The sequence below is a fragment of the Acanthopagrus latus genome, chromosome 15 (genome assembly GCF_904848185.1).
Source record: "Acanthopagrus latus isolate v.2019 chromosome 15, fAcaLat1.1, whole genome shotgun sequence".
Classification (NCBI taxonomy): domain Eukaryota; kingdom Metazoa; phylum Chordata; class Actinopteri; order Spariformes; family Sparidae; genus Acanthopagrus; species Acanthopagrus latus.
The window spans coordinates 22,004,968-22,020,902 of NC_051053.1; the positions used below are offsets into that span (position 1 = coordinate 22,004,968).

The 15,935-nt window shown below is 46.3% G+C and overlaps 1 protein-coding gene across 31 annotated transcripts in view; it reads right to left on the reverse strand.

Annotated features, from left to right (window-relative positions):
- Window positions 1–15,935, reverse strand: part of LOC119033424 (transcription factor COE3) — a 95,232-nt gene that overhangs the window by 18,379 nt on the left and 60,918 nt on the right. For 27 of the 31 annotated variants that reach the window (XM_037123512.1, XM_037123483.1, XM_037123481.1 and 24 more), the window contains 4 exons: window positions 9,946–10,027; window positions 7,754–7,895; window positions 2,903–3,036; window positions 2,648–2,774 (listed from right to left, as the gene is read on the reverse strand). In XM_037123512.1, coding sequence (XP_036979407.1) covers window positions 2,648–2,774; window positions 2,903–3,036; window positions 7,754–7,895; window positions 9,946–10,027 — 485 coding nt within the window. The remainder of the gene's footprint in view (window positions 1–2,647; window positions 2,775–2,902; window positions 3,037–7,753; window positions 7,896–9,945; window positions 10,028–15,935) is intronic. The other 4 variants (XM_037123514.1, XM_037123511.1, XM_037123513.1 and 1 more) reach the window with 2 other exon arrangements.

Here is a 15,935-nt window from a genome sequence, read left to right on the forward strand (position 1 = left end):
ACTGCTTAATAAACTGGAGAGTATAATAAAGTATTGACCTCAGGTACAGCCAGGACTTTCTCCTTTTGATTTTCTACAACCTTGCTGACAGTTGGACCAATGGATAACCAATACATGGATTTAGACAGAGGACGAGCCAGCGAGCTCTAAGGGACAACATTTTGTTGGAAGGAAAAAAAGCATAGACTGTATAATAGCTAATATAGCCAACATGTCGTTCCTTTAAAAATGTGCCAATTAAAACAGATATAAGCTCCTTGAAGCAGTCTGTAAACTACGGCCTACTAAAGTTTTATATAGTATGTCTGTTTGTCTCATTAGTGTTTTAAACATCCAATAGTCAATGCCAACAGGATTATTTGACATACACTACAGGGTGCTCTCTTTCTGAGAATGGATTGTGAGTTTTGGAGCCGTTCCAGGGTACTAACCCGAGTGAGGACGTGTCCCTCCGCTGTTCAACTTGGCTGCAGTCTCCTCTGTGTTGACTCTTGGTAATTTGTGATAATTTCTTAAATTGAGCGAGTTAAATCTCCACAATTAGGGTGGTGGTGCAAGAAGAGTCAACATGAAGAAGAAGAAGAAGAAGGAGAAGGAAGGGAAAAAAAAAAAAAAAGTCTAAAAAGGCAGTCCTCTCAAGCCGCGCTCTCGAGTCACGCTTGAAGCCATATGCTTTGATAACCAGACCTTTGATACGCACATGTTGCTCTCCAATATGACATTGGAACATTTTGTGCCTTTTTAGACAGCACTGTGTCACTTACATGCCCTTTTCAGCCCATGTAATTTGCTATTGTAACTCGAGGTCATTCCAAACCCATTTGCTCGTGTAGTGACATTTATTTTCAAGTGCCGTAACACGCGGGGAGAAAAGCTGTGGTCTGAAATGAGCTGTTTCACTCTTAAATACATGATCCACTCTCTTGCACTCGACAAGGCGTCAGCCCCATTCACTTTTTAATGTCTGAGAGGAGTAGCTAACATCCTTTCACCTGGCAATTACTGTACATATGGAGTCAATGATACCTCATTCTGGCGTTATGCATTCTGCTCTCTTTAACGGGTTCATTCTCTCAAGCGTCAACCCTCGTACAATCAGGGTGAGCCACACAGGGAATAGCACAGTGGAGGAGCCGGACCTGTCTATTGGTGACTTTCTCTTTTAATTCAGCGCACTAATCAATTGTACCACCGTTGCCTCCAGGGGTAATTGTATCTTTATACTAACTGGAAGTGAGTAGGAACCCAGGGAAGACAGAGAGGAAGAATGGGGTGGGGGGGGTGGGGGGGATCAACAAAGATAGAGAGTAGGGGACACGTTTCCCCAGTAAAACCTGATGGTAATCATCCCAATCCGCTTAGCCTCTGTGACTAATGGGGTCTGTTCTTAAGGGACCTGGCACTTTCACCAGGGTGCTATAGAAGCCATTAATGTCTTAACTTATACACCTTCTCAGGGCTGCGCTGTAACACATGTACACACAGGAACACACTGGCGCACACACATTTTCTCGCTCGCCCCTTGCACAAACAGACACACATGCACTTACGCAGCCACACTACACTCCTGTTTCATTATCCCGGTGCCTTGTTGGCCTCTGCTCCGCTCCTGCTAGGGAGGTTAAATGCAGGAGAGCCGGGCCAGACTGCACGGTTGGAGGAGAAGGGGACGGATGGCTGGGGGTGGTAGGGGCGGCAGCGGCGGCGGTGGTGGTGGTGGTTTGGGGAGCAAGAGAGAGAGAGAAAGGAGGGAAGGGGGGGGGACTTGATGAGAAACAGCTGCCCCAGGATGGAGGGGTCTGGATGGGGGGGTTTTGGAGAGGAGGGGAGGCGAGTGGGGAGGGGGTCCGGCCCCCACTTTGCAATTCTGCCGTGCTCAAGGCCAGGGCTGTGCTGGAGGCCTGGGGGAAGTGAGAGTGCTTTGACGCGCCCCCGTTTCATTCTGCCCATCAGAGTTAGAACAGACAGAGGCTTCCAGGTCAGACAGGCTCTGACCCCCACAACCTCTGTCTCCTCACCAATGATGACAGATAAGACCACCACTTCCTTCTGTTAGCCAAGATAATCAGATCCCTTACTTATAGTGTGACACACACACCCTCACTCTCTCTCGCGCGCGCTCTCGTCTCGTCACACACTTTCTCTCCAATGAATTCATATTGAACACACATGAGAATAACTTCAGACCCACTCATGCACTTAACCTGGATATTGCGTTTCTAATCTGTCTCATAAAAAAATGAAACCACATTTTGCCTTACAAAATCAGCAAATTAGCAGGAAGCACTATCTGTCTCACAACAGGGCAGATAAAGAGAATTGGCAGAATGAGTTATCCTGACAGCTTGAGTTTAACAGAGCTTGGCAGCGCCCTTGTATGATGGCAGGTCAGAGGGGGATCGAGTTGCACTCGTAGGTGCCCCCTCCACGAAAAACCTTTTCGCTAGCAGTGCAGATCTCACACATTTTAACATTCAGCGAGCGGGGCCCTGGTTAGTTCATTATTAGCGCCTGGACTTGGGGCTGAGGGCTCCATCCAGACAGAGGATGGAGGAGGAGAGGGAGGGAGGTGCGGGGGGGAGGGGGGGAGTGCACAGGAGAAGCCTGGAGAAAGAGAGGGAGTGAGGAAAGAAAGGTTTTGACTTACCAGTATAGACAAATCTCCCAGGGGCACCTTTGCAGAACTGCTTGGACTTGTAGGACAGCGTGACTTCCACAACACCGGGGATGTGCCGAGGTGGAGTCTGGACGCGGATGGCGTGAGGAGTTATCAGCTGATCACAGAGGGAAAGATCAGAGATAATGAGCCCTCTGAAATAACAAACTAAGAGAGTCTGTACGGTTAACACAGAGTTTGTTTCGAGTGGATTTTTCAATATAAAAACCAGCTGAGTTTCTGTACCTCACTCCATACGAGCATGGTGCCGAACACGACTTGTAGGCCATCGAAGAAGTTGTCTCCTATGATGATGACAGTGGCTCCTCCGGTGGTCCATCCCTCACTTGGGCTGATAGCCTTGATGCATGGGGTGGCTGCTTATCCAAGACAAAGAGAGAAGAGCAAATTCAGCACCTAAGCTTCAACATTCGTGCCCATGTCTCTTTCTACAAAGACACATTACTGCATCACCTCCACGTTCAGCCTTCCATGTCTCTCTCACAAAGACATATCATGGAAATTGCCCCCCTGGAAAAAAAAAATGATGGATTTGTCCTTTAAGGCATGAGAATCAAAATCATTTATCAGCGCGCTGGAGTGGTGTAGTTAAGCAGACCCTTCAAATGGTCCACTTCACAAAGGCTAAACGCCGGGCTCGCCAGGAAAATGATTTGATGGAGCAAATTATGTGTCAGGGCAAATGTAGCTATCAGAATTGATTAAGCATGCACCCGCATGTACAGTAGAATTTCAAAGTTGAACACATCTTAAATGAGTCAAGAATAGAGGCTGTTAAAGTGGAAATGACAAGCTAAAGCTTTGCTGGTTCATGTTATTTCATTACCTTTGTTCTGCATATGTAGTAGTACGGTGCAGGCGCACTGAGTGTAGTTTCAGGTTTCATAACGTGAAATGCACTCATGAATTATTCAGATTGAGTTTTTTTTCTTTCTTTTTGTGATCGATTCAATCCATTTCATATTGTTTATTACAATGCTTTTCATCTGGCATGACTTCTGCAACGTAGCTCTGCCATTCATCAACAGTCTGGGTTGTTATTATAATCTAATTTGAGTGATCTGGTGCCTCACATCCACTGTCATTTGATGCATTACCTTAATATGGTGTTCAGCACAACACCGTGTTTACAACAGAAATAGAATGACAGCTCGCCATAAAATAGCAATATCAAATTTAATGTATTTCCATCAATATCTTTTAATACACTATGAATTGTGCATGTTTTTTCCTGCTCCTCAAAATGTGGGCAACTATTCTCGCAAGTTCCTTTTTTTTTCTCTCTCTCTCCTTTACAAGCTCACTTCTAAACCTCTATTATCCTTTCCATCCAGTAAGTAAATCACAGTCGGCCATTGTTGTATGGATCACCTCAGACAAGACATCTCCCTTTGTTTGCCTTGCTGTTGGGTCTGTTCAGGTCATGTTTGCTCTCTCTCCCTGCCCATAAAGTGCACACACACACATTGGTACTACAGGGAATCTGACTTTAACAGGCGCTGTTGACTTCATGCTAATCACCTCGTACAGATTTTCATTTGTGAGGCCTGGAGGAGTGACATTTGCTTTCCTTAATTGCGAAGCGGAGCGTCTGAAAGAGGACCAACCCTCTATGGGCATGCTGGGCCCCCTCTAAGGGCCTGACCTTCATCAGTGCGGACGATTACAGCAAATAATTCACCCTTCAAAATTACTGTAAACAAATTGACTTTGGGGATGAGAGAGGAGAGGGGGGGGCAGGAGGGTGGAGGAGGAGGAGGAGGAGGAGGAGGAGGAGGCAAGAAGAGGGCCTGATGGTGACGGTGACTGTTGGGGGGCAGCTGCAGCCTGAAACCTACGACAGGCACACACAATCACGCACAAACGCACACACAAACACAGACGCACCACGTCGGAAATCCCAGTGCCCCCTCCCACACACAGAAGGACCCATGGAGAGGCAGCGACTGAGGCCCTAAGCCGTCCACCCTTCTGCCTAAAAATTTGCATATGTCTCAATGCACAGACAGAGAGGGGAGCATGTGCTGAATGGGGACCGTGGCGAAGTGGATTACACAGTCAGCGCAGGCGATCTGATGACAGACACGCACAATGCCCCCTCAGCAGATGATAGGCATCATGAGGAGTGGACGGATGAGGATGCAAAGAGCCGACCCGCCGGTCTGAGTGTTGCATCACTAAGTCTTTGCAAACTTTGGGCTACAGTAGAGGAAAAGCTCTCGATTTGAATCCATATGTCACGGCTTGTTTTATTTTTTTTACATGCCGAGTTGTTACTCTTGCCGTTTCTGTTTGTGTGCTTAAATTTATTTCAAGATCCACTCTGCTGTGAGATGACCCCGGGCAGCCGATCTGTGATCCGTCCTAATCTTTTCGCTCTCTAGCGAGGGTTAGCCGTAGAGGACGTCAAAACTGATCCGAGATCTGAGCAGAGGAGGTCCCAGCTCTAGTATTGTGACACTCAAACAGGTCTGATGTGGCCCCGCGAAGCCGTCCTTTGTTCTGCCTGCTGAAATGTGTTGTAATTGTGCTGTGGGATGTCCAGATGGTCGGTTGATAGTGCAGCTGATGGGATTATACCTTTTACCTCTCCCTGGGCCATCTGTTCCCTTTGACTCTCTCTCCCTCTCTTTCTCTCTCTCTCCCTCTGCCTCCCTCTCACTCTCAACCTCTCTCTCCCTCGCACTCTCTCCTCCTCTTTCTCCTTTCCTCCTCTGCTTTTTTTTCCCCCCTTCCTCCTTTTTCTCCCTCTCTTTCTTCCTCTTAGGCCCAGCAGTCTGGATTCACTTGTCTTTATTGCATAAACCCTAACAGCATTACAGCCACTTGGCATGCAAATGAGGCAGGCGCTGCAGGCTCTATGCTGAGTCTCCTATATTGTCTGGGGCTCTATAATGGTGGAACTGAGCTAAGGAACGTGTGTGTGCGAGAGGGAAAGAGTGTGTGTTGGTGCTGCGCTGTTCGTGTGTGTGTGTGTGGGGGGGTGAGGGTGTGTGTGTGTGTGTGTGTGTGTGTGTGTGTGTGTGTGAAAGACTCGCCTATTTGTGAGCATGTTTATGCACCTTTGAGCCTGAATCTATACATGTTTGAGTGACAGGCAGCCACAAAGCACATTCGTGTCTGAATGCATAATATGCTTGTTGTGTGACAGTACACACACAAGTGAACAAAAATGTCACATGGTGAGATTCAGTCTGTCATCGGCGAGCGATCCCGTCCCTGCGCCAATAGGGGGCAGCACCTCTTGATCAATGCGAGGTGAGCGGCACAAGTGCAGCAGTGTGAGCTTCAGAGGAAGGATGCCTCTCTGTTTCAGCCACATATCTGAGGCTTCTCGCCCGGTGAACTCGCAGGGAAGAATGTGTTGCTAATTTAAAGCACGCTTGCCTGTCTGCCTGCTAGTTGTCAGAGCAGCATGGAGGACATGGCTGGAATTACATTTTATGCCCGGGGTCTCCTTTTTCTTTCCTCACATGTCACGTCTCTGTTTGTTAAAGGTGACTCAAACAAAGCGAGTGATCGCTGTTGATGCATGTTAAATTAGTTTGTTATGGCGCCTTGGAGGAGGAGTTTAAAACAAAAAAAAAAAAAAAAAAAAAAGGAACTTGTAAGAGCACACGCGGTTAAGCAGAGGGAAGGTGTTTTAAAGTTATTAGACAAAGACATGTTCAACGGGGCGGTTGACAATAGCGTCTTTTCTTGCTTTACGGGGCGTCACTCTGCTGCTTTGAAGAGTGTGGTGAAGAGAGGAAGAAAAAGGATGGGTTGGGGTAACCTGTAAAGAACACAAGCACACACACACACACACACAACACATGGGAGTCCCATGGGAGCGGGGGAACATGGAGGCGAGGGCTCAACCTCTTTAATTGCTCCCCTCATTAAGAAACTGGTTGCTAGGCGATCCACACCTATCGTGTCATAAACGTGAAACACACAAACAGAACGTCAGCGAACATAATGACTTTGGTGCTCCGGGCAGGACTTTAATTATTTGATTTTGTTCTCCAGTAGAGGAGTCATTAATAAAGACAAAAACAAATAGATTAGCTTTTTCCCCCACTAGGACTAGAGAGCACCGAGATATATTAATTGTCTAGTCTTTTTTTTTTTTTTTTTTTTTTATTAGTCGTTGTTGTATTAAACATTACATTTGCTTTTGGTGATAGAACCATTAATGCCCATTAATGTGTAGAGAAGCTTGTTTTAGTCAGTGGTGTATATAAACTGTTTGCCCAGCTGTAATTGGCTCTTGAAATCTGAAGATAAGCAATTTGCACAATTGGCCCAAGTCAAGTTCTCTCCTTTCTTTTTTTGTTTTTTTCTCCTTACAATCTTTCAGCTGTGTGTGCTTCCATCTGCGAGCGGAGGCCACGCGGGTCATAAGGTTATGTTTAGTGCATTTTACTTTTTGGATTTCCCATGGTTTGGTGGTCCTTCTTTTCTCTCTCTTTTGGCTGAGCAGGCAATCAGTCTATCATATGGAATCAGTTGGAAGAAAAACAGTAAGTTCTGTTTTTCTCATAGGCCGCCCCCCCGCCCTCCACCTCCACACACACACACACACCATCAACCCACCCTGCTTCCCCCTCCCTTTCTCTCGTTCCCCTTTCTCCCCGTTTCAGCTCTCTCACAGCTAAATCTGCAGAACCCAATGACAGGAAATTGACCTCACAGCCAAATTCTTAAGCAATTTGATCATGTTTCACAGTGGCTTTTAGGACAAATGTAGGTGCATTAGGAGACTGGAAGTAGTATAACATTTTGAAAAATCATGACTTGGCCTGAGAATTATTGCTATCGTTAATGGTATCAAAATGATAAAATACACTAAGTGGTGCATACTACTTCCAGTCAAGGCACAGCGATAGGTATGAGGGAGGCAACAAAGCAACTTAAAGAGTAAAAAAAAAAAATAAAGTGATGGAGGAGCAAAAGGTTCTAGAAGCAACTAGAAGCAACTAGGTGTGTGAATTGTGAAAAAAAAAAAAAAAAAATGGTAGGAGGTCGAAAAGAAACTTATGAGGCGAAAAAAAAAGGAGCGTAGCAAATTATAAGATGTAAAAATGTGCCTACCATTCTCCAGATAAGGAGGCGTACCTTCTGAAGGGTCGAGTCTGCGAGCCCTTCGCCCATGCTTGGAATTGTTGTGTACGAACATGTTGTCGGAAACAGCCAACACATGGCCGTCCACATTGACGGTCGTCGATACGACAACCTGCAACAGGAGTGAAGGTGAAACGTGTAATTTAATAAAAAGAAACAGACAGATTTTCAGAAACATTCAGGGAAAAAGAGAAGGTGGGGGGGGAGATACATAAAAGCTGCGTTCAGGGCACAATTGATGAGCAGTGTCAAACCTCTTGAAGTGGTTGTTCTCTTCGGACATATCACATTACGGTTACTTCTCAGCCATTTTGCTTTTGCTTTTTAGTGTCTTGCATTTGTGTACGGCTAATTGACTTTTCAATCACTAAAATACCATTTCCGTTTACCCACTCTACCAACTGTCATCATAGCCGAAGCTCAGAATTATTGATCAGCTTGTCCATCTATTTGAGGATGGAAGGCCTCCCTTTTAAAATATTACTGGAGTCATTAGCAACTGAACCGTGCCCCATCCCATCACTCAACAAACATTTTACTAGGATCGGATTCCCGGCCACACTCCATATTTCATAATGCTTATTTTTGTTGTTGTTTTTTTGGCTACCACATCTCCAAACAGTGAGCCGCATGTGAATGGCCAAAGTGTTTCTGAGCCGGAAACAGAGAGCCCCTCTCAGGTTTGCTTCGCCGGTGAGTGACCTCGGTGTAGCGGTGGAATTTAGGGGGGCGCTTTTTTTTTTTCTCCTTCTCTTTTTTTTTGGGTTGGTTTGGAAGGGGTGGGGGTGTAAGGGGAGGAGGGGGAGAGAAGGGGAAGTGAAAGAGCTCCATTCTTGTGAGCAGGTTCAGAGCTGGGCCAAGCTGAGGATGATGGATTGGGCCCTCTCTGGCCTCCAGCTGGTTTTTGGGGGTAATAAGTGGAGTGGAAGGCATGCAGAATACACAACTTTGGCCAGAGAAACACCTATGGTGGAGCATCTGGGAAATCTATTTAGGGAAAAATGGCATACTATCTGATGGACTGAAGACAAGGGATGATCATCAGGGGGAGAAAAAAAATCCAAAATTATGTTGTCTTTGGACTTATTATGCATGCTTTAGAGTGATGCTACAACTTTCTTCTTTCCTGCAATTCTTTTGACACACAGGAGTGAGAGGTGAAAGCCCTTGGTGGCTGTCATGCATCAGCCCACATTCACCCTGAGGGAAGATTTGAGGAGGCAGGGGAGGTCTGATGGTGGTGACATCAGGAGGGGACACCCTGTCTTGTCTGTTTCATGTCTGGGCTTCCACCTGGAGGAGGCTGGCTTGTGTGTCTATCACACAACAGTGCTGTCAGTGACGGACGCCCTCCTGTAGTTTGTCGCTATCCTGATAGGACAAATCACACTAAACTCTCGCTCTCTCACCTTGACCTAGTGGGCTGCTCTGTGGTGAAAATGTCTGGGTAGGATGGATGGATGGTTGGATAAATGGATCAGTGAAGGCAAGGGGGGGTTGAGGGGGGGGTCAATAATTTCAAGGCTCAACTACCTGACACATTAGACGTGAGAGGGTTAAAAGACGCAGTAAAAGTGCCCGACAGTCATGTCCTTTTAGTGTAAATCGCGGCATTTTGTCAGCTCGCGATGATGATGGTTTTCAGATGGCTAAACAGAGAGCTGCATATGCGTGACTTTAAGTGCACGCATATGTGGTTAAGAATGAGAGAGGGGTGTAGAGAAAGCAAATATATACACTCCTAGGGCATGCATCCATATGCGTGTGTGTCTGCGTGTGTGCGTGCTTGTGCATATGTGTGTATAAGAAGGTATGCGTTTCCGCTGCCAGACAGATCCTGAGTTAACACTGTTGTTACATGTGGTTGGATCGTCCTCCCCTCTGCGCCGGGGCTCAGAAAGCTGTCAGGAACACAATTGATGGCACTCTTAAATCCTATATCCTTATTTGTGTCAGATGGTATTCCCTAATAAATATTCTGTCCAGAGCACACAGGACACAGAATAGCCTCGCTCTCTCCTCGCCTGGTTTTTGCCTCCTTCAGTGCCAATAATAGAATTGTGTTCATATGTGAATGTGTGTAGCGTAGTTGTGCATTTATACACCTGTGTGCGAGAGGCAGAGACAGAAATAGTCAGAGCATATGTGTGAAATAGATTCACCTGGAATCTGCGCATGTCTCGTGGATTCCCTGCATTCTTCAGACAGTTCTGATTGCACTTGAGAAAGAACTTTAGGAAGAATCTGAAAGAGAGAGAGAGAGAAAACAAAAAGCAGAAACCATTAATCGTCGTACCTTTCAAACGATTGTTTAAGTGAGAATCATCAAACGCTCCCACGTCTGATCTGTTCACCCAGCCAGCCAGAAGCAAACGTGACGCTGCACCACGCGAGGAATCCTCCGCGTTTATGATCCCCTCAAAATCACGAGCATCAGTCTCTTTGTCATCTCATCGCCTCACCTGAGTTCATGGGTCTTTCCCAACACCCATCTGCCACTAACATACAGGAAGTCACTTGATATTCCACCCACCTCTTTAATCCCAGGACACCCCCTGTGCAATTAAAGTTCTCCTGTTCAATAGGGAAGCAAATGAGGCCCACCTGTGACCAGGTCTTGTTTGAAGAGCATCAGGGATAAAGGACCTAACAAGGTGAGAGCGCGCCACAAAACTTATAGTCCTGTCAGGCAATTAGGCGGACACTCCTGGGACCACCGTATGCCACACACACACACACACACACACAGACACACAAGCATAACGCATACACACACACACACACACACACACACACACACACACACACACACACACACCCATGCACTTGTGGGTGGGTGAGGCAATTATGCCACAAATTACAACCTGGCTAATCGTCTCTGAACAAATGTCACGTCTGAGTGAGATCTGGGCTTGGTTAGTTTGTAAGCTGCCTTCCTCTCCCGCTTTCTTTCGGGGTCGCGCAGAATTTTGTTGATAAAGCCTCGCGTTGAGAATATCAGATGTGGCCTCGCAGACGTTAAACAGTTAAAAAAAAAAAAGAGGAAGATTAACAACGAGGCGAGTGAGAGAAATCGTCTCAGATGGAGCCCATTGTGTAAAAATCTTACACAACCACACAGAATAAACAATGAAATTGACTTGTTGTTTTTGCAAATTCTCCCCACAGAATCATGACTGATTGTGCTTTTGCTTTCTCCGATTCATTATAAATACCGCGCTGTGATATTTATTTTTCATCACATTGCACTGGCATTACTATATGCAATACTGTGGTTGCAATTGTAACACTGCCTTGGCTCGCAGAATCACAGCGGCTCATTGGATTACCATAGATTGCACCATAGATTGCACGGCCATTTCATTCAGCTAAATACAGTGGCTTGTGTGGCTTGCGAGGACGCTTTCACAACACTTAAGACTCCTCGTTCGCCCAGTGGGATCCTGGCCAGGCCATAAATCAGAGTCTGAAATGACCCTTCTAACCCTGGCCACATTAACACATGCACTGGTCATTTAGAAGCGTTCTTCGATAGACTCCTATACCTTGTGCTTCGCTGAAGGGCCCAGGAGGGAGAGGAGAGGTGAGAAAATATTTTCACTCCACATCCAAGGAGCTTTGGCTCGGACATCAATAAAAGACGTTTTAACCCATGCCAGAATGCTGATTGCCTGTCGGTGTGTGGTGAGGCCATAAAAAACCTGACTTGTCATTAGTGCATTTCGCTTGATTGTGTTCGCTGTGTTTTCGGGTTGCATCTGTTGGCTGATCATCAAAATGACCATTATGTACTCTAATTCCCTGACCCTGTTTTTATTTCCCCAAAGAGTCATAATGTAGAGCAGCAGACATCTGCGGAAAGCAGACCTGAAATACGACTTTTATTTGTCTGTCGCCTCTCATACAGATTGGGTACGGCCAGTGTGTGTTTGCGGGTGCCTGCGTGCGCGCTCGTCTACACGTGTGTGTGTGTGTGTGTGTGTGTGTGTGTGTGTGTGTGTGTGTGTGTGTGTGTGTGTGTGTGTGTGTCTGCGAGCCTGCTTGAGTACATGCATCACCCGTTGGTAGACGATTTATGCCAGAGAGAGAGATAGAATACATTTCCTTGGCAATGCATTGACTTCATAAAAGAAACACATTACTTTCAGAGTTAGTCTTGTCTCTTTTCTTGGAGACTTTAATGCTTTTACGTACTGGTTCCGCTGCAGCCAAAGCAAAAGTTAAGAAACAATAAACACAGGATATTGAGTGCCCACGCTATCATAAAGTAGCTCCTTTATGTTTACTGTTATGAAGGCAATTAAGCACAATTTCTCTGCTAAAAAGATAAGCTTAATTTTCATAGTCCACAGCAGTGGCAGTGCTATAGCATCCATTACATTTGAGTTGGTTAAGATTCTCCACGAGCACAGTGCAAATTGGTCCTTGGTGAAAAGGGGAGCAATTAAGACAAGGCCCCTCTCTCTCTCTTTTACTTCTTAAATATCTACAGAAGTTTGTGCTGGTGTTTTGGCACGCACAGAGACAAAAGGAGGTTGTTTAATTGTTTTTTAATGGGATATCAAGTCGTCGCTGCCATTAGATGTTGGCAATGGAGGGCAAAGGGGGATAGAGAGAAAGAATGAACTGCAATTAGGTTTGATTAAAGCTATCCTTCTCAATAATCAGCTGTTCTGACAGGACAGGGGGACCCTGGTGGCCGCTGAGATGGAGGAAGGTGTTGAGTGATATTAAGGCCAATGAAGGGGATATTAACATGGCTAATTAAAGCTCTTCCAAAGCCGGGCGAGGAGGCTCTCAGTGGACCGCACTGGATGAAATAATCGGCCAAGGCAGCTATCAGTTGGAGGAGAGAGAGAGCGAGAGAAAGGGAGTGCGGGAAGGGGTGGGGAGTAGTCCATCTGAGGGAAGGGGGGAGTAGAGGGAGGGATAGTGGGAGGCGTAAAGGAAAACTATGAAGTGTGAAGAAAGACAAAGAGGAAGACATCGACAGGCAGATAGAAAAAGACTTCCAGGGCAGCCGTGGAAGCTCATTTTGACATCAACCCTCTCTGTCTGCTTGCCCGAAGTCTGCCAGTATAACTAAGACCTGACATCAGCTTTTTATCTCCGACAGCTCGTCATACAGGTCCACAAATCAACGTTAAAACAATCCTGCTCATGCCTTGGTCTGAGGCAATTAATACGATTCTCCTGTAGTACCTCCATGCTCGCCCACTGCCGAAGCTACTAATCATGCCATAATGATTTCTCTCCCTCTGGTCAAAGGGGAAATAGATTGTCTCTTTAGTAATGCAGCAGGCTCGGCGCCTTCCACTCCCTGGCTTCACAGACCCGGTAATTGAGGAGAAAAAGGCCGACTTTGGCACTTTGACTGATTTGAGGGCTGCTAGACCCTCTTATCTTTACTCTGATCATTTTAGGCTGACACTCAAAGGAAGACCCATCGCCCTAATTCTAGCTCACCCTCTCCCATCATCAAACAGAGAGGGGAATAGGAAAAAAAAAAAAAAAAGAGAAGAGAGAGGGGGGGAAAAAAACAAACAGGCGAGGTGAGGAAGGCCTTCTCTCATTTAAATGGCCAACTTAATTGCAGGGTTGATGTCACTCATGCATAAATGTCCATCCCTTTGATTTGAGTGGAGAGGGCAAATAAGGATAATGTTGTATTATTAAGGAGGCTCCATCGACGGCGGAGGCTCGCTCTCCTGTCAATTCCATTCATTATTTTATCGAGTCATTTTTCAGATTATTTTTAACGACTTGCGGAAAATTTTAAAGTTAAGTCTGAGCCGCTTTAAATTATTTTCACTCGCCGGTTGTATAAATCACGTTCATAAGAGCACGTTTCTTTTCCTTCAATAGTACACCTTGTTCTTATTGTACAAAAGAGCCTCCTCCATTTGTTTAGGCTGTTACACAATACACTGACAGATGGCCACAGTATCTGTAAGAGTCAGGTATTGACAACTCTAAGCTCCTGATTGGTGCCCCGGCACTAATGACTAGCATGCAGTGTCCACAGCCGGCAGCCATGACAGTGAGGTCATCCGTTGCAGGGCGGTGAGTATCGATCACCACCCAGCTCCAGCCCATCAGGCCCCAGCTGCCTCCCAGACTCAATGGGCCCCTGTTACAGGAGCCCTGTAAGAAACGGCTCCCAACACCAGACTACAATCTGCTGACACCAGATCTCTTCGCTGAGATAGTAGTACACGGGTCAATAGCGTATCGGATTTCCAAAACGCCAGGGTCTTAATGTCAAGCCTCCTGCCTTCCCTACCTACTGCTCCAGTTATTAGGCACTCCACTGAACTGCATTCAGATCCCTGTTGTGACAAGGCGGAGCAGGTAAAACAAGAAATAGAGACACTTATAGATCTTAATCTTCCCCAACACTTATTTATGCAACTGAGTGGTCTTGGATATATATGCCAGTTAAGTCCCCGGGAGGCCGAGGCCGCGCCGGCGTGGCCATTTCTGTCGTATTCTGGTTCGCCGCTGTCTTCTCTCGTCAAGCGGAGCTGTTTTTCTCGCCTTAGCTGAAGTAAACCACAGCACATTAACAATATTTGCTCTACCCCTGTACAAGCGCCGAGGGACCAGACCCACAGATCCTATCACTTCTTTATCAGGGAACAAGTGCCTCACTATCCAACCTTATTGGGTTTGGGAGATTAACCCCTTCCACTCTCGAGCTTTCTGCCCATCTCTTCCGAGAGCAGCAAGGCAGATGTCACTGTGATTATTATTGTTCGACATCAAATATCCCAACTGCATGTCTCCGTGAATTTATTGGGTATTTCCAAGGCTTCTTTTTTTTGGTTTTATTTCTTTATTTTTTTCCGCTGCTATTGTCAGTTCATTTTGTTGTTTCATATTTCATATTTTTGTTGGCGGCGTGTGTGTGCGTGTGTGTGTCTGTGGGTGTGTGTGTGTTGCAGGGGTGTCACACATAATTTATGTGCTTCCTCTGCACCCTAAGATGTAGACGTGTCCCTCCATTCATCCCTCTTTACCCTCTCCTCCACCATCCCCCTTTCTCTCTAATGGGCAGAGTGGCATTGACATTATTTCACTTGAGGATCCCTCACTCTGTCAATCCCTCTTCATTTACTCCATGGCTACAGGACTCATTATGGTATCTCTTCCTCCTTCTCTCTCACTACTCGTACTCTCACTCATTCTCCTCACCTTCCTCTTTCTCTCTCTCTTTCTTTCTCTCTCTCGCTCTCTCTCTCTGGACACTGTTAGTTTCTTACTTAAGAGAATCGCTCGTCTTCACAAATGGTTTCACGTCAAACCCACTCCTCGCGAGCCCCTACTGATTCCCTTCAGGCTTTGGCACAGGTTTACTGTAACAGATTAGACGAAGACTCGGAGCTCCTGCTAACTATCCATCACTTGCTAACAGTGGACTAAGGCTGTGTGCTTTATGCAGCTTTAAGCTCCAGCCCGCCACATACTGCATGTTTAGCCCCGAGCTTTCTCTCTGCCTCTCCCATCCCCTCACATCAAGATACTGCCGAGGCTGTGTACTGTTGCACGTTGCTCTTTGTTTTACTCTGAATACGCTCTCCATGAGGACTTTGAACACAATATAATAAGACGCAAAACATAAATAATTCTGCGTTGTTGTGCCTTGCGCCACTCCGTTGCACAAAAAACCTGCATCAAACACCGGTTGCCGCTATAGAACCAACATCATCCCAACTGGAATTCATAAATATCATTGAGTCATCACAGGCGCCATAAAAAACGTATGATGATGATCACTGATAATGACTACGGCGGTCTCGAACGATGTCGCGCCATGAGGCTGCTGACATTACAAAAAATAATCGCGTACATTAACAATGCAGTTCTCAGGATTATTTACTCGGCTCGCCAGCTGGACGGCTGAGAGGCATCTCCAGGTTATTTTTTGCGCAGGAGGAGAAATATGGTGCTTTGATTACTGGTCAGCACTGGAGCTCGGGGCCTTGAGGAAATACCAGTCAGCACCTCCCTGCGCTAGTGAGATGGAAGATAAGCATATGTTGGAGTAGCTGGCCTGGGTGAATAGTAGTATTTAGGGTGTTGGACGTGGGGTTCTGGAAGGCCCCAGAGCCGGTCTACAATGAGAGCCATACAGCGCCGTCTCTCTCCTGTG